At 33.8% G+C, this 19647-nt stretch overlaps 2 protein-coding genes across 3 annotated transcripts; both read left to right on the forward strand.

Moving 5' to 3' along the window:
• The first annotated feature begins 263 nt into the window (after positions 1 to 263).
• LOC106111901 (F-BAR and double SH3 domains protein 2) lies at positions 264 to 14684 on the forward strand. 2 transcript variants are annotated; one of them, XM_013294111.1, is made up of 14 exons: positions 264 to 339; positions 4515 to 4659; positions 7400 to 7536; positions 8808 to 8961; positions 9031 to 9258; positions 9709 to 9894; positions 9976 to 10212; positions 10287 to 10434; positions 10530 to 10699; positions 10776 to 10925; positions 11006 to 11272; positions 11664 to 11777; positions 11935 to 12040; positions 14546 to 14684. In XM_013294111.1, exons 2-14 carry the CDS (start codon positions 4519 to 4521, stop codon positions 14614 to 14616), a joined length of 2109 nt encoding a protein of 702 aa, XP_013149565.1. In that variant the 5' UTR covers positions 264 to 339; positions 4515 to 4518; the 3' UTR covers positions 14617 to 14684. The 2 variants fall into 2 exon arrangements, with proteins under 2 accessions (XP_013149565.1, XP_013149556.1); XM_013294102.1 differs by lacking the exon at positions 14546 to 14684 and having other exon boundaries at positions 11935 to 12163.
• LOC106111917 lies at positions 12519 to 14101 on the forward strand. The gene is made up of 2 exons (XM_013294123.1): positions 12519 to 13148; positions 13808 to 14101. Exons 1-2 carry the CDS (start codon positions 12947 to 12949, stop codon positions 13948 to 13950), a joined length of 345 nt encoding a protein of 114 aa, XP_013149577.1. The 5' UTR covers positions 12519 to 12946; the 3' UTR covers positions 13951 to 14101.
• Positions 14685 to 19647: the final 4963 nt, after the last annotated feature.

Here is a 19647-nt window from a genome sequence, read left to right on the forward strand (position 1 = left end):
CTCATATCATATTTAGATTTGGCAAATTGAAATAGACTGCATTACTAAATCAGTTCTGAGACTAAATTGAATCCTAACTGTGTTTTTGTCGGTTACTCTTTCAATATGCAATCGCATAAACAATAATAAATAATATTCAAAGATGAATCTTTCAGGCGGGCCAGCAGTAAATATTGTGCCAAAATATAAAAGTATTTTAAGGCGAAAGGTTTATTATGATTATTTTTTCCTAATATACATGTTTTGTTAACAGGCTCTATTGAAGATATCTTCGGCTTACCTGAATAAGAAAATACCGAACATCCCCGATATCAAGGTCGATGGTGCCGAAGAAAAATGGTATGTACTTGATTACTTCCTTAATTCTGTTTACGCATAAACTTTAGATATAGAGCTGTGCGTTAGATATTAAAACATGAGGTAGGTCAAAACCATCATTTACCGATTTTTCAATCCTAAGTAAGAAACTCACTACATAAAATTAAAATGTTACCTTCATTAGAACATTAATTGTTTATATTTAAAAGTTTTCCGGCGCAATTAAAAACCGACAAAAAATCTCGGCTCCAGGTACCTTTTTCTGTCGCAGTTATTCACAAATAATGATAATTTGGAAGATAAAAAATTGATCTCTTGGAAAACAGGGCGACAGTCGTAACAAGAATAAAGATATTGGCTTAATTCAGGTGCCCCAAACACTGGTTTCTAGTGACCGTATTAGTAAAGATTATAAATATCTAATAGGTTTCCAATTTTATATAAAGTAAAGGTCAAATAAATCTTTTCTCTTTATATTCTATTCAATCTGCTAAAATTCTCAATTTAGCTTTCTGTATTACTCCTGTGATGTCTAGAAAAGTATTAGGTCACTTCGTTGACCTCTTTAGGAGACCAAAGTCAGTAAGTCTATTACCGATTCTATTCACAAAGATGTTATCTTCAGAAACGAAAGTGTTTTATAGAAATTAAGTAGTTTGACACTTCAAACCTTATTACATACAATTTGGTACAAACATTTGTGCACATTTATAAAAAATGTGTATTCTTCCTTGCGCTAATTGGATGTAGTGATTATTAACGCGTAATTAATGATTGTAGTAAAAAAGGAATGAAGACTGAATTAGTATTTGATTTTATCGATGTAATAACTAAGATAATATATAATAATAATAACTAAGTAACAATTTAAATCTATAAATATAGAGTGCGATTTGTTAAATTACAAACTGATTGATTAATATCACAAATTGGAATGTTTGAGGGTTTGATGTTAGGTATCTTTACAACGACTTTATGGATTTAGATGAATCTTGGTTTAGATGCACTTTAAGACTATTTTTTAACTTTTTTTAAAATTACGGACGGAGCCGTTGATGCAGCTAGTCCAATAATAAAAGGCGTGGTGTGAGAAGTTTTCGTATTCATGATACATAGCAATAGCAAATGAGTGGTGACTGTGATGAAGGATGATAGAGTTATTTGTAGGACGAAAACCCACGGTATCACCATCACTTCCGATCTAAGGGAGTTGGATAAGGTAGGGGAGATGAGGAAATGTATGTAATGTATAGCATAAATTAACAGAAAGTAATTAATGTTGTGTCTCATAACAAAACTCAATAATAACATAATCATAAATAACATAATCTCAATTTTACCATACACAATTATCCGATGAATAGAAAATCTAATTTCCCATACATATTTATACATCGAGGCTCTGTGGGTGTTTTCGCGTAAGATAAATATTTGCATATTAGAAAGTAGCCGTCAGTTGCGATATGTAGTGACATCGAAGTGGAAGAATTGGGGCCGACGGTAACATATTGTTCAATGGCCCTTCATGTATGATAATCAAGGTGGAAAATATTAAAATATTCAGAGCATATATTATCTATTAATGCTGAGTAATTCACGCATTAGATTATGTCCGTTTAGTTATTGCGAAACTCTTGTTTTAAATTGTGTTTATTTTTTTTTGGTAGCATTCTAGCGCTTATTTATTTAATTTACCTTAGTAGTGATGTTAGTTAATACATTTATTTCTTAATACAACAATGACAGCATTTTTGTTGCTTAAGCTATCTTCAGATAGATTCTGATAGCTGACACTTTTGACATGCCATTATTAATGTATAGAATTGAAATAAAAAAGAGGAAATTCTTAGTATATACAGTTGTGTACTTAAATCCCGTAGTTACTTTAGATTTAGTATAAGAAATATACACTAGGGTTCTGCTTTAGTTATTATAATAAGCTTCTTACTCAAGAATAGATTAGCTTTATTAAGGTATTGATTATGTCGAACCTCCCCTTTCGGTACGCTTCCCAGCGTCGAAAATAGATAGGTAAATTTAACGTATAAAACCACATATTTTAACTGTTTGCAAGTAACTAAAACATCCTATCTTTCTTTTTTTATACTCATTGCACTTAACAGGAAAATACCTTCGCAACGATATTTCAGTAAAGCAAATGTACACTAAGCTCTTTCAACGTCAGACTTGTCTCTTGACTTTTAGAGTGTTTTGGAAGTCTAAGTTTTTTTTTTAATTTGTTGATACATTTTATCAAATAGCCAGGCTCCATGCCTGTAAACTGTAAACATGCTTTGCTTCTCAAACGAGAAAGTTTTCGTTCGGTCTTTCAGAAAATGTAGAAGGATAGTTTACTTTTGCCTTACGAATTTGTATGCACATTGCCGCAGAGCGACTGCTTTTTGGTATTCAAATATTATTAGGCAAATGCAACTTGCTTTTGTCGACTTCTGCGAAGCGAAATTCTAACTTTCCGAGCTTATGATATATGTACATACTGTATTACAATCACGGTGTGCTTGTTATTATTGTTTGTACGAATTTGAAAGTAAGTGCTTTGCCTACATCGTAATATTACGAGCTGGTACATGAATAGAATAAATTCATTAAAAATGTACTTACTGATGAATACCTAAGAGTTCTTTCAGTCTTAAGTGATACAAATAATAAATTATTTCAAAGAGTTATAAAACTAAAAAAATGCATATTATATTTTCGAGCGGGCACATCGTTATTAATAACTTTTAAACTGTAGTGATGCATGAAGATGTTCATTAAACTCCAATAAATCGCAAGTTCTTAATTTGATCTTACAACCGAACGAATCGATTTATTATGAAACTAAACCTTCCCAAACTCAATCGCCTACTAAAATTTATTGTGTCGACTAAATTTTACACTTGAAACAAACATTGTTGTAAACATTGCTTTTACGTGTACTTTAAACGTGAAAGGAATGTTATAATTTTCACATAAAGCGCCTTGAAATCTGTAATGCTATTATTGTCTTTTTCGCGTCACACCTAATCGACCCGCCATTTGTTACATTAAAGCCTGGATACAATGGGTCAGAAAGGCATTGCTTCTAGTGTTGTGCTACTCAATTTATACAATAATCTACTAAAGTTCTCGCGATGGAAAAAAATAATAAGACTTGACGTAAAATTTAACAAAGCCTATGTTAGAGATATAGTGTTTCAAAAAGAAAATTAATCTAATATTCTAATTAGCATAGAATCTATTTGATACTTTTATTTTTCCATTCTTTTATTTCTTTGACTTTTATTATACTTTGGAAAGTTTATGGAAAGTTCTTTATGATGAATTTTGAGCGGTATTGTATGGCCAGAAAGTTAACGATGGCAAAATGTCAACGTGAAGGCAGGGAATTATCATCTATCAGATTTGGCGATCGTTGCGAATGTTAAACATTTTTGGTTTTTGTAATAACTATATCTTCAAAAATGACTTGTATTTTTTTACTTTAATAGCAATCTGCGAAATGAAAGACACCATTTTTTTTATAAACTAATAAAACATTTATCTTTAAACATTACTCGAAATAGTATACAAATAAAATGGTAGAAATGTATTAAGTAGATGCTCTGGCTATTTGAAAGTAAATCTCTACATTTGTCTATTTTCAAAAAGTATAAAGCAGATGAGGGAGAACTGTTTATTAGGTCAATAGGACGACGAGCTCATCGGATTGTACCAAATAAAGTTTAGTTAAATTTAACGAATTAACCTTTTGTGTAACTGTCTAATAATAAATATTTTTACTAAGCTTTGATTAGTTGCGAGTTAACGATATTTTTAAAACGATTAATATTAAACTAAGGTTTAATTGCAATAAATGCATAAAAACATTGCTGCAAAATGTTTAGACAATAGCACAAATTGAATGGCAATATTGATTGAAAGCTCTAAAACGGACTGCCTACAATCAAACTGTGTGTCAAACATCGTAAGTTTGTCAAATCATTAGATAGCAAACAGATTATTTCACACTTTTGTTTTCGATTTTTCTTAAATTCGCAAATCTTGGCCAAACAAAGTTAAACATAGTTTCCCAGCGGACCTTTTATACGTGACAAGTAAGCGACTTTGAAAAAGGGATGCCATAGTCTATTTGGGGCATATGTATAAACTGTATAAAAATATCGAGGATTGAATGTAAAAGGATTGTTGGACAGGAACATGTGGAACGTGTGGCGCACGGTGCTGGAAGAGAACGAGAAGTTGGCTCGCGCCCGCCTCGCCGCTTGTGAGGTGTTCCAGCAGCAGATCGCAGACGAGGCCAAGTTCCTGCGTCAGCATAAGATGAACGTTGCCAAGAAGGTAACAAACTAATAACCTAAATCTTACAGATGTTAGTCAACAACACTGGCCCTGATAAGGTTATTTGACTTCAATCATATCTTTAAAATTTCTTGATATACAGGCTGCATCATGATGATTACCTTCCCTGTACTAGTAGAAGTAACTAGTAGCTCTTTCTATGAACCTTTGTAATTCATTCAGGTAACGACCTTTTTTTTATTTCTCTTTTAGAATGTTTCTTCACTTTGTGCGGGCCTTTGCAAGGAGGATAGTGTTTACATTGGTCTCATCATAGACAAAATATTCATAAAAGTTAACACATGAAGCGCTCAATGTGTTTGCTTCCTTAGTTTAACATTATTTAAAAGATTAAAATATCCAGTATAAAAAAGAATGATAAATATGTTATAATAGTCTCTTTATTAAGTACCCAATTAAGGTTAATTAAACAGTATATACGTACATATATTTTATTCATGTCCACCTGAATACGAGAATGTGTAATATCACTTTGCTCTGCGTTTAACTCTATTATCATTTTACATAAACTGTATGTAAAAGTATGTCTTTGCATTATTTATGAAGATTAATCAAAACGTTTTATAATAAAACCAATGTTTATTTATATTTTTTTTCGAATATATAATTAAAGACTTTTACGGAGAGAAATAATAATACTATATATACATTTAAAAGCGATTGTCATTAGTGTAAGAATAAATAAAAGAGAATGTTTAAAAAGAAAAGAAAGTATTCAGACTTGGCAGGAGGTTTAGCGTTATCGTCGAAAATATACGAATGACCTTAACTGGGGCTCGTTTATCATATCCTTTTTAATGCACGTTGCAATCGCACTCAGCTGCTCGACAAACATCTTGAAGGTTACCAACAACTCGTATTTTACACGAAGAGTTAGCAAAAATAAAATAAATTCCTTTATTTTCTATTCACTGTTGTGAATACAGATTATTTCCATTTGACGACACACTGTCTAACTTTTCTAAAGCTACATGGATTTTACTAGTACTGTAAATTCGAAAGTTTGTATGTTTGTTGGAAGGTTGGAATGGCTGAACGAATCTCCAATTAATTTGGCATAGATGTAAAGTGTAGTCTAGAAGAACATATAAGTTACTAAACGTTTTTTATTCCGCGCGGAGTCACGAGCGATAAGTAGTTAACACTTGTCGTTAGTAAATAAAATATAAATGAAGACATTGTAAAAATCTAATTATGCCATGGATAAAATAAATTAATGCTCTCTAAGTTAAATCAACTTAAGCGAAAAAAAAGAAAGTTACTATAGCAAAACTGTCTTTTTCCGCGAACTCAAAAACGTACGGAAACAAAGCGTAGTTACACAAGAAAACTTTAATTTAATTCTATGTTTTTAACTATTACTACTCATATTATTACTCTATTGTTACTTTTTTTCAAACTAACGCATGACCTTCCTATACATTTTATAACTTGTTACAACATTTTGCCAAGATAAGCATCCCTTTGACATGCGGGTTTGCGATATAAATGGTTCGCTTCCGACACATTTTTCTCTACGGTACTATCCTTTGAATACTCAAACGAGTTTAAATTGGTTTGGTTACACGGCTCTTTGTCACAAGCAAAACGTATAGTGAAATATTTTTCGCTGACAAGTTTCTATTTTACAATTGTTTTCCTCTGCATAGACTTATTCCGACCAACCTGGAGAAAAATATTTAAAAAAATTCTATACTTATTAGTAATTCTTTATCAATCGTAGACGTTTCAATCAGTTTCTAGTCAACAGTAGGGTTAGAGTTCTATCGGGTCTTTGTATATTCCGTGCTCAACACACTACCAGGCCGGATCATATCGAAGTTGCAGAGATTAAAACCTTACAATGTTCCTACGCTACGGTGGACAGACTTACGTAGCAACACGTTTGTTGCATCGGAATTAATCTTTAAGATCAGTTCCGATATATCTACAAACACGCTACGAAGGTTCTACGAAAATAATTCGACAGAAGTTATCGGTAAACCAATATACAATTATAAATCACAGCTAAAAGTTTATCACTAAAATTAGCTGCAATAGATGGTCGCTTTAAGCAATAGTTACCGACTTCTAGAACCGACAACATAAATAATTGTCTTAAATAGTACAACATTTATAAAATGTGATAATAGTTAAAACATTTTAAACAATAGAATTTGAGTTAGATATTGTGTCCGGTAACATTGTTCGGTAACAAACGCTAAGCGAAAAGAGTAATGGAAGTGTCAATTTAGTTTTCACCGACAGCCTCTAACGTGATTAATTAACGCTCCACGTTGCATGTCCCGGCGTTCTATGAGGCGGGCGCTCCACACCAATGCAAATTTACCTCCCTCTGGTCGAGCGCTGGTCACTGTGAATTCACTAAACGAATTGACGCCGTACTTGATTAACTTAGAGGTGAACTTGTTTGAACGGAACATTCAAAGGAACGCAAATTAAATGACTTAATTTACTGGGTATCGCAATTTTTTACAAAAAATAACCAAGATATTTTCTTGCCCTGGTATAACTACTTATTAAATCACTAATAAAAACGAATTAAATGATCCTATCATATAAAAAAAGCAATATTCTTTTTTCTTAACCAATTCTTGGTTACAATAGTTCAAGCTGGGAACTAGCAATCATTGTATAAACCGTGCTAAGATGTACATATGATTCCTTACCTCTCGCCCGACAAATCCATTAGATATTAATATGATTATATTTTTACTAGAGCACCGATTTGCTGGCCCAAGCGCACAAGGAGCTGCAGATGAGCGTACTCGACGTGGACAAGACCAAGAAGCTGTACTTCGACGAGGAGCACACAGCCCACGATGTGCGCGACAAGGCCAAGGATATCGAAGAAAAGTAAGTGCATTAAATCAAACCTTACCCAACTCCTTCATATTTGGCGTTTAGCTCTCGGCGGACGCATCAATGGAAATGGGATACTCGACTTTCATAACGATTACGCATTGTCACCTGCTAAAATAAAAAACACGTTTGAGATTCAAGTTTTCACCAAAGTATTGAAAATATTTTAAAAAGATATGTGTCTTTGATTACAGTATTTAGTATTTTCGGAAAAGAAAATAAGTCGTAAACATTAGCACATAGAATTGAATGTTACCAGATATTGGAACGAACGTTCGTCCATATCTGTCGGTCACTGGTCAAAATGTAATAATATATCTCGTACAAGCCAGAATTCTGTGAGATCGAGTTACAATCGTGGCAAAGCCGGATTATTCATGCAATAGCTGCCGGCGCTGCCGTCTCGTGGCTTTAATCTGTTAATTGAGATTGACATCAAGTTCTAACATCGCGTCGCCAAGACCTTTGAGTTATTAAAGCTTCAGAGCTTTAGCTTTAGTTACGAAGGAAATTCTAGTTATTAACTTGATGAATTTATAGTTAAGCTTACTTCAAGCTTCAAAAGTCTTAATGTTTCTTTCATAAAGAGAATTAAAAACTTAATACTATTCAACAAGTTGCTTGTTATAAAATATGTAAGCATGTCGACGGAACCATCTTAATATTTAATATGAGCGCGCGGTAAGTGAAAGTTCGCGAAGATTACAAAATTCATAAGCAAAACAATGTTTCTCTACACTGTTTCTAACTACAGGCACTTTAATATTTTCTTAACTGCTACACTATCGAGCTTAACCTTTCATGTTACAACGTTGAAAATAGTTAAAGACTCTTAAGTGTGTTATTGTCTCGTTACTGATATTATTAGTTTATGTAATCCTTGCATCTTTAAAAAAAAATTAGTCACTATGTACTCAGAGTAAACAAAACAGCATCATCTATACATAAACTGATGACTACAAATTCTTCGTTAAATAATGACATTTAAATCAGTAAACTAAAAGTATAACTAGTTAAAAGCATAATCGTTATCGATTCACAAATTCAATAACGTAGTTACAGTCTCCCGATCCTGGCTAACCAGCCCGGATTCAATTATTGCCTGAATATTTCGCTAACATGATACATTCTCCAAAGTTTAACTCATCGAATCCCACACAGTTAACCTAATATAAATTTGCCACTATATGTATTTTACGAAAGATTTTTTTATAATCTCAAAAATGTTTTAAAATCATTAAATACGGATAACTTTTTAACTTTAGACTGAAGAAGAAGAAGGGTTCGTTTTTCCAATCGATTACATCCCTTCAGAAAAACAGCGCTAAAGTTTCATCTCGTCGCGACCAACTCGAGGAGAAATCAACTGGAGCGAGAAATGACTACTTGTTGAGCCTTTCAGCAGCTAACGCTCACCAGGTAAAATAATTAAAGAAAAAAATCCAAATTTTAATGAATTCAATTATTACACAAAAAAGATCTTTTCAGAACCGTTACTTTCTGGTGGAACTTCAAACTTGCATGCAAAATATGGAAGCTTCAGTGTATGAAAAAGTATCCGAGTTTCTTACTCTGATGGGACGTACTGAGCTCTTGACTTGTTCTGCTACTCAGCACTCTTTTGGTAAAATTAGGGATCAAGCCCAACAGTTGACTAGGGAGTACAACCTGCAATGTCTTTACCTGTACTATCCCGTGCTTAAGCAGCACATTCAGGTAAGAAGTTTTCACTAAATACATCATAATATATTCAAGATTCATTACCTACTAGATTTGAAATGTAACGGCATAAAAAATAAACGATTCACCGTGCATTAGTATTAACTTCTATACCTAAATAACGCCTTGGTATAAACGTTATATAATATAAGTAATTGTAGCTCTAGGATTCCGCTTGGTGTGACTCATATTCCAACACATTCGGTCGCCATTGGCAAATCTATAAATCGATGTCTAAGGATTCAATCCTGTATCATTAATGAAAAATAATTATAAGTAAATATCGAACATTTTAACATATGCATTTTCCCGCGTGTTGTAATTTACACAATCATAGAGCAACAGTGTACAATTTAGTCTAATAAATGTATAAAAACCTCTACGGATATTTTTTACGGATAATTGCAACTGCATTTTTAATTTTTATTGTTTCAAACGTTTTTCTAGTATGAGTTTGAGCCATGCGATAACGATCCCATTGACACCGTGACTATGGAGCATGAAACAGTGTCGCAGACTCTTGCGCAAGAAGCTCGCCGTTGGGCGACCCGTGTAGTTCGGGAAACTGCTCTTGTAAGAGATGCAACCCGCAAACTACATCTATACCAAGCCATGCGTGATGCAGGACAGAAAGTAAGATTCAATTATGAAGTCAGTATTTTATTGACCTAACATTAACATTATTGCTAATTAAATGCTATCAATTTCAACCAGGTTGACCCTAACGATCCCAATGGACCGGAACTAGAAGTACGTATGGATGAGCTACGATCAAACATTCGTCGTTCTGAGACATCGCGCGCCAAATATGAGGCTAGACTGGAGTGCTTGAGGACTGGCGGTGCGCCCGTAGATGAGTGGCTCAAGGAGATTGATCTGTTGGCAGTACAAGATACACTGCCGCGTAGTAGCAGTCTACTCAGCGTTCGTACCGATGCCTCGGGTGCAGCTGTACGTACTGCATATCCTTTGTCTATTGCGTATTCTGTTTTAACGTTTACTAAATAACTACGTACTTCGTGCAGGATCAACCTAGCTCGGATTCGTTCTATGATAGCGATAATACAGATGGAGAAGCAGGAACCTCTGGCGCTGCTACAGTTGGAACAAGTGGACACCAGCGTACCACATCCGATTCTCAGAACGAGGATGAGCAAGACGAAGAAGTTGATGGTACCGATATTTCTGAACATAAATACATAACGATCGAGTAAATTACTATTAATAGTATACTAATAGGAAAATATTTATTTTTGTTTCGTCTATAGCTGATTTGGAAGAGGAACGTATGCGTATTGAGCAGTTGACCGTTGGCTGGGATGACCCAACCCAAGTTAATTGGGACGAGCCGGAACCAGAACCGGTCGCTTCAGAAACTACTACTACTGAGGCACCCGCAGCCCCACTGTACAAGTGTACTGCTTTGTACTCTTACACAGTAAGTTCTATAGCTCAAAAAATCCAACTACTGAACAGACACAATTTGAAAAATATACAAATTTTAAAAATTTTAGGCTCAAAATCCGGACGAATTGTCCATTATTGAAAATGAACAACTGGAAGTGGTAGGAGAAGGTGATGGTGACGGTTGGCTCCGTGCTAGGAACTACCGCGGGGAAGAAGGCTACGTTCCCCATAACTATCTTGATGTCGAAAGGGAGCAGGTAGTAACATGCAGTTTGTACATTCCTGAGAATGAAAGTCTGAAGTAAAATTATTAATAAAATTATGTGTTGTCCTTTAGCCTTCGAGTACACCAGGACTTGTTGCTCAGATTTCCTTTTCTTCTGTGGATTATACCGTGGAAGGAGAAGATGCCGATGTGGTGGTCTCGCCAGATCAAATTTCAGTGATTTCTGCTCCGACCGCCAAGCCCGAGGAAGCGAAGGTCGAAGAAGCTCCTAAGGCCGTGGCACTGCCACCAGAACAGTTACCAACCCTCGGTTATTGCTTTGCTCTTTACGATTATGACGCAGAAGCATCTGATGAACTCAATCTTGAGGAGGGACAGGTAAAAATTTAATTATAATAATTGCTTAAAGCACAAAACGTAGAGATTATATAAATACCCAGTACGAAATAGTCCTAATTAGCAAGTTATGGAAAATTTAAATTTAATTAACTTCCAGTCAAAGCAAATGATGTTTGGAAGCTAAATCCTACGCTTGAAATAATTCTTGATGAAAAAGACGAAGTTATTAAAATTTCACGTAAAATAATTAGAATAAAACCTTAATCTTCGTAGTATTACGCGCAGACAGAAAATAGTTTGATTCTGAGTAATGGTTAAAGTCAAACTAATTCGTACCACGTTTGACTAAATCGGATGAAACTATTATACACCACTGGTTAATAACTGAATTGCTTTTTATTCTTTCCAAAATAATTTTATTTCTGAACAGATAATTCGTATTGTCTCCCGCGAGGCTCATGACGTGGACGACGGTTGGTGGCGCGGAGAAGTCAACGGTGCTGTCGGCAATTTCCCCTCGCTTATTGTCGAAGAGTGCGATGAGGTAAAGTTTAGCGAAACGTGATATATCATAGGTAGTTTTAATAAGTTATTATTCTATGTATGAAATACTTAAAACTGTTAAATAACCTTCGTCGTCGTTTTATTTTAAATTAAAATAATCTACTGTCGTCGGCTACATTGTTTTAAATTGTAACTAGAATGGCGATCCGTTGAGTACTGGCGAAGATTGGACTCCGCCAAGCTCTGCCCCGCCTGTTTTTGCATCCCCACCGAAGACTCCCGAAGCTGGCTATGACGATGAGGGTACGAAAACTTTTTTACTTCCTCTGAATTTATTTTCGTTTCTGCCACCGCTCGCACAGAAACAACTGTCTCTCTTGCTCTTTCAGTCTACTATTACTTGATCGATTGTGTTGATGTAAATCATTGTTGTTCCCGTTCGAACGGTAAATGTTTGTGTCGTAGATGTGACAGTCTTCTTTTATTGTAATGTTAAACACATTGTAGCGGAATATTGTGCAATTAATTACGCGATAGATAGCTTTTTGGCTGATTGGGTAAATAGTTGTCGTTTTAATCCCCAATTGGCATGGTATTTTGTCGGTAGAAATCGATAGGTAATACGGCGCTGAAAATCATAGGTCATCTACATTGTCATATTTGCATGAATAAGTTATTGTTTAATTTTGCACGATTTTGCAGTAGCGGTAATTAATATTGAAGTACAATAATAAGAAATGTCATGAAATATAAATAAATTATGTGTATACAGCTAAATTTTTTGCACGACAGAAGGTGTATTAAAGATTTAATCTAAATTGCAAGATGATGTGTTTTTGAATACCAAATTTTTTTATTCTATGTCAAACTTCCTTGTGTTTATACCTTCTAGTTTTCCGTCTGATATTTCAATGACTTCCTGCCACCTAAATCTGTCTTCCAGCTCTAAATGTATGTATACCCATAACACAGCGAAACAAAACTAAACAAAACTAAATCTCTTTAGTTAACATATAGGTATTTATTATCACGATATATAATATTTAAAAGAAAACCCAGAGGATTTCAGTCTTGATGTAACTATATGAAAGTTTTATTGTAAAACATCAGGTTTGTTGACTATAGAGAAGTTTTGCGTTGTTTCAATATTATTAGGATGTTTTTGTGGTTGAAATATATGTACCCTATCCCTGGACGCCGCTAGTTGTCATGACGGATAACAACAATAGCAAGAGCGCTGCTCCGCCGGCCGGTCCCCCGCCGCCCCCGCCAGCCGACCTCGGCGACTCAATGGATAGTCAGCCAGACTTCAGCTTTAATTTAGAGCTAAGTAGGAACCAACACGAACAATACGACTTGCAATTCGACGAAGCAGATATTGCTCAGGTCACCCCCGCTGTCACCATAGTCGGTAAGTATCTATAATGGAAAATATGTATTGCAATTATAATAAACGACTTCAATGTATAATCATAAAATATGAGAAGATACAATTTTCACAATAAAAAAAATACAAAACTATTTTTATGTGTACCTGTACTACGCGATAATTTTAATTATTGTTTTATTGCATACTGAAAATACAATGCTCTATAAATAATTGCATTTAAAAAATTGAAAATGTTTGTGGTACTGTACAGTGTAACAAGCTCAGCCATAGAGAATTGATCTCGTAAGTTCAGTGAAAAGTGGATAATGCTTATTATCTCCGCTTGATTTCAGCTAGATGATAGTGTGAGGTGATACGTACGAGTACAGTGGACTTCATTGATGGTATTCCACTTATAGAACTATAATCTTTTCAAGTACAAGACCTTGGAATGATAACGATCGGAAAATATTGTAAAACATACATAAGTAGGCATTACAGACTATATAAAACATTCAATGGTCCAGTGGAATTAACGGTCAATTGTGTTGAATTCGAACAAAACACACAAGTGAAGTTTAAGGTAATTGCTAGTTGCAAGATTATTTTAAAGTAACTTGAATACCACCAATGAAGGCGACTGTACACAAATTGTTTTATATCGTAATATTAATTATATCCGAATTCTTTTCATGCACCAGTCGATGAAGTTGTCGGTGATAATTTTGAGGATGAGGTTTGCTTTTTTGTTTATAAATTTTGCTACAAAATACATATTAGGCATGCTTTTATTTCTTGCAGCGATTGTTTTTCAATGTTTCTTTTACTTGGCACTCGCTGCTAGACTTAACAGTGCCAGATGTTACACGGGAACTGTCTGAATCTTTGCAACAAAATGTAATCAACTTTTCCTTAATGACATTTCTAAACGTAACAGCCACCAGCCTACCAATAGCTTTGAAATTACTTACAACATTTGGCACTTGAATAACTATGTTGTATCTATATATATATATGCAATAAGCTTTGCTAAAGCTAAAGAAAAAATATTAAAAGACGTGGCTATTTAAATAAATATATTCTATAAAATTATATTACGTACTTATAGTGAATTCGACAATTTTTAGTTTTTTTTGTAACTATAAGAGTAAGAAAATTAATTTTTTTCTTACATTTTAAAGAGAAATCTCACAATCCATATAACCATTGTTAGTTCTTTCATGGCTTTCCATTTTGCATGATTAATGCATGCACATATCATTATAAAATATTAAATCGAATAGTTTTATAGCTATTATAATATTTAACTATTTTTTAAATTTAGTTATCCTTTAAAATATTATTGACTCCCCGTTTCTATGGTGTGGCACAAAATTTACTATCATCTATGGAAAAAAATACCTATGCGTCCTGTTTATAAATATGTGTTATGATAATAGGAAGAAGAAGTGCAGCCCCAACCGCCGCCCCCGCCCCCGCCCCAGCCCAAACCTGCGCCTCTGATTGTTGAAGCCAGCGGCAGCGGCTGCGGCCTCGGAGTGGCGCAGATAGTAATCACGGCCGCCACTCCCATGGTCGAGGAGCCTGACCAGCCGTTCCCACCGCCAGAACAGGAGCCCCAACCCCAGCAAGACGAGAACGATGACGAAGAGTCGTCGCTCTCGGAGCAAACGGCCGTGTGCCTGCGAGACTCCGGCGACGGCACGGCACACTCCGCCCCCCAACCCGCATCCAGCTCCACTGCGTCCGAGGGTGAGTCTACCGGCGCCTCCGTAGCCTCCGGTCCCCCCACCGCACCGCAGTCGCCACCCGCGGCCCCGCGCGCTGGTCGAGCCTCCATCCCCGACGAACTGGAACCCGCACAACTCGCGAGGCTCACCGACCTAAAGGAGTCTAACGCTTAGATCTAAAGTCTCCGCTGACTGAAACTTCTTATTCTAACTCTAAGCTCCGTAAGCAATGTTACTGACCCGTCGGTTTTTTTTTACGATGCTATGCGATCATTCCCTCAACAATTCAACTAACACTTTTATACGATACTCGTTATATCTAATGAGTACTATATTTGATATCTTTATGATCTCTATCAATAAAATACATCGCGCAAAATATGATTTACCTATATGAAAATGTTTAAAAAAGTATTCTATAAGAGAAAGTATTGAAACTTATGAGTACTTTCACATTTTAATTTCTTTATCCCCAACTTTTTTTTAGTTCCCTTGGGAACCAAACTATGACCTACTTAAATATAAATCTTTAATACTATACTAAGGGATTGGATAGGCCTGAATAAGTATGATACAGTTGGCACACACCAGTTGGTCACTCCTCGATTGTTTACAGAATTAGACCGTTTCTCATCGCATGCCTTTTGTAAGGTCTCTGAATCTACCCGGTAGTGGTGCATTAACAAATATTTGATTATGTTAAATAAGCTTAACATTAAGCTATTTACGAACTTTTATACTGAAATTAATAAGTAGCTAAATTACCTTTAACATTTGACAATAGTACTAATAGAAAAATAACTACTATGTTGAATATTTGAAGTATTAATAGTTTGAATATTATATTGAATATAGATATTTACTACCTTTTGTAAGTTAAGGGCATCGCGAGTTATTACGATCTTACAACTTTTTCAATTGAAATATGTTTATTAATGATATTCCTTAGGCCTAGTTAATTAGATAAACAGAAAATAATAATTACTATATATTACATAAATTTTTTAAAACATTGTTTAAAACCGGAATTTCTACGATGTCCTTAATTCTTTAGTATTTCTATAAATTCTGTCGAGCTAATTACGTCACTTAAATAATCTATGGTCTGATTAAATGACGTATAATAATGTCTATGCGTCTATCTTTTGTAACAATTATACTTTAAGAACATTGTATTTAAAAAAGTATCAAACTCGCATTTTGCTCCGCAGTATTTGTTCAGTTTTTTTATCTAATCATATTTGTGAGGTTTGTTTAATTTTTTTCCTTTTAATATATTATTCTGTGTCAGTTTAAAATTATATGAATACTTTCTAATTATTGTACTGGTTACTTAAATAACCATATTTTCATCTTCAAACCTATAGGTTTTTTTTAAGATTTTATGTATCTGTTACGTTATACACTTGCCTACAGTGGCCTAACAACTAAATAAGTCAATAATCTTAACTACTTAACGAATAGACGTTTGCAGTGAGAAGCGGTCGTAAAGTAGAGATAATGTATATAAATAAATATTTATTTACTAATTTCTAGTTCGCTGGTACAGCACGTATAAGGAATGTTAAATAGATGGCATGATAGTGTTATAAAGGTAGATATAGCGCCTTGTCTTATATCTTGATGATTTCAATAGAAATTTACAGTTTTTTTTTAATTCTAATTATAACTTTTCATAGTATAAAAGAGTACTATTCCAACCTTTTGGAAGAATAGAGGAAGAAGTGTGTTGACTTTTCGTAGCATAAAATAATAGTTTTAAATTTTAAGTAACCTAAAAATACTCAGGCAAAAAACAACAACAGTCTTTCATTTTATTTTAACTTTTTAAAACGTTCGACGTTAGTTTAATATAACATCTAAATCAATATGTTCATCATTTATGCAAGACAAATCCATTTTAAGAAAAAATAATTAACACGGTAAAATCTTTGATCAGCGCTCAGAAGGTTAGCAGATGACTTCTTTCATTAATATCGACAGCGTGCAGCGCTCGTCTAATCTACCATCAGTTAACGCGTGACGTCATAACGTCGCGGCATGACGTCATAGCCTCATGTGGCAATCGGCAAAGCTTCTGCGCACGAGTAATACATTGAGACATGATAAAAAGCACTTCGGTTGTAATCAGGTATTATTTACTGTTAACTGCATCATAAACGATGGTCGTATACCGATTATGAGTACTGTAGAGATATTATGTTTTTAAATTAATAACATATAGTAAAGAACTTAACGTAGATCGTTCAAGGAGAAATCTGGATGTTTTTAAACTTATTACGAAGCCGTTAAGATATAACCAAAGCGCAAAAGTTTGGTTTAGGAAAGTAAGGTTGTTGAATATTATCGCTGGATAGTGTAGGTGAAGGAGGAGGTGGACAATTCGTGGTTAAAATGTTCAATTTCAAATAATCTTAAGAATATACAGGGTGTTACTACCTTCTCGTTTCTGCTTCATCTTTAAATCATATAATACGTTTTAACAATTTTATAATATTTTTCTCAAAATATTTACACACGATCCTTAAGCTATTGGAGGGATATTGTTATATTTAATTTTCATTGTTTTCTAACAGTATAGATTATTTTATAACTATTAAATGAATTTAAACCTATTACCGCGGGTCCATAATACTTCAAAGTATTTCAATTATTTGTTTATAATCTTTTCTCTATTATCACTGTAGTAGTTAAATGAATTTCGCTTAATAATATATTCAATGTTGTGTTATAGAAATAGTAAAATTTTATTGTAGACACAATTATGAAATTACACGTTAGAATCTGTTACGTTAATTGTTTAATCAGTAGAGGTAGAATATTCATTATTGATCATTTAATAACTATGTCATCGTGGCAAATTACTGTCTATGAAGGTAAAGTGCAAATTGATGTTATAATTATTGCTACGCTTCGACCAAGGCTTTATTGGATATCATGTATTGTCTCGTAGCTCCACCTACTTGTAGCTCATAATAACTGGACACTATAAACTGAAACTCTATATAAAAATCATTTGATATTCTTCTGTTATAAACATTTCGTATGTCAACGTTCTTATAATTAAATCCTTTAATTTATAGTATTTTTTATTATTAATTACCTCAGTATTATTTGGTTATGTCGTAATGGTTGTGGTAGATTTAGAATATTTTTTTTGGTTTATAAATTAATTTTCGTTCATATGTATTGGCAAAAAAATAATTTTGCTTATAATTTTTTAAGTGTACCACGCACAAATCGATATCATAAAATAATACACTCATATAGTATAATATGTTAAGCTTGAAGAAAGTATAATTAAGTAAATAAGTAAACTATTTTGTTGCAACTTCAAGGGGTTAAAACTAAAAAGGAGAGAACCGCGCTGATTTAGAGCCAAATAGCTAACCTAACATATCGTAGCGATCATATGGCGCGCCGTAGCGATAGAATGGCGTGCCGTAGCGGTAATATGACGTGCCGTAGCGATTCTATGGCGTGCTGTAGCGATCATATGACGTGCCGTAGCGATTCTATGGCGTGCTGTAGCGATCATATGGCGTGCCGTAACGATCACGGGGCAATCCCGTAGCATTAGAATCGCACACACAGCGTCCACAATTTGTAGATTTTTGTAGCGCTCACGCAGGAAATCCGCAACTAATTTTCAAGATTATTTTTTTAAAATGTTATTAAACGACTTATTTATATTATCCAATTTCATAATCATTAACTTATTAACTGTATCAACATTATTCAAATATACTTATCCTTATAAAACATATTCTTTGCAGTTTTAAATAATTAAACACGTGAAAATTGATTGTAGAAAATGTTTTTAAGCTTTTCGATGTTTTAGTAATGATTATAAAGAGTTTGTAATTAGAAGTAGAGATTTATCCATCAGCTTAAATAATGCTGCGAAATTATTTCATTAATTCTTCACAATTATAAGGATGATATTGTAATTTGTAAACGTATTTCGATGTTTTTAATGATTCAACTAATTATTTTCTCTCTGAGAGGATTGTAGCACTCTGTAGAACATAATATCTACAATCACTGTATCTAATAGTGCACTGAAAGTTGTCTAAATAACTAAATTCAAACTGGAGTAGTTTGTGATATGATATTACTTCACCTAGAATTGTTATCATATTAAAACGTTGCTTTTTCTCTGAATTTATTGGAAATGTAATATTAGTCACTTTAGCCGGAGTGCTGAACAATGCTTAAATATATAAATACACACTCAAATTGGTGTTTTATTTTCGAATTTCCTTATATTACCTTGATACCTGTCTAATGCTCAGCATATCTGCAGACTTATTATTTGTATTGAAAATAGGTTTCGCCCGTGACTTGTCCGTGTGGTAAGAGAAGTAGCCTTTGTTCTTTCAAACTATCCTCTGTATCTGAGAAATTTCATCGAGATCCGTTCAGCAGTTTAGACTACAAACTAATAAACATCCATCCATCTAAACTTTCGTATTGTATGGTAAACCGTCATAATGTCTAGGAAAAGAGAGCAGGGAAACTATCAATACGGTTATTTCAAATGGTTTTTTTTTATGCTTGATTTTGGATGAAAATAATTTAAAGCAGTATTTTTCTCCAATACTGTATAGTAAAACGTTTAATTATGTGGAAATGTTTCAATAATGACGCGAACATCTTTGAATTTATATTGATTTCTAACATTTTAATGGAAAATTAGGGAATTATAAATCATACCACTGTGTAGTTTAAAAACTAAATTTAATTTGTTATATTTAGAATATTTGAAATTTAACTACAAATACATAATTAAATAACGTAATGTGTATATT

The sequence above is a fragment of the Papilio polytes genome, unplaced genomic scaffold (assembly GCF_000836215.1).
Source record: "Papilio polytes unplaced genomic scaffold, Ppol_1.0 DF824381.1, whole genome shotgun sequence".
Taxonomy (NCBI): Eukaryota; Metazoa; Arthropoda; class Insecta; order Lepidoptera; family Papilionidae; genus Papilio; species Papilio polytes.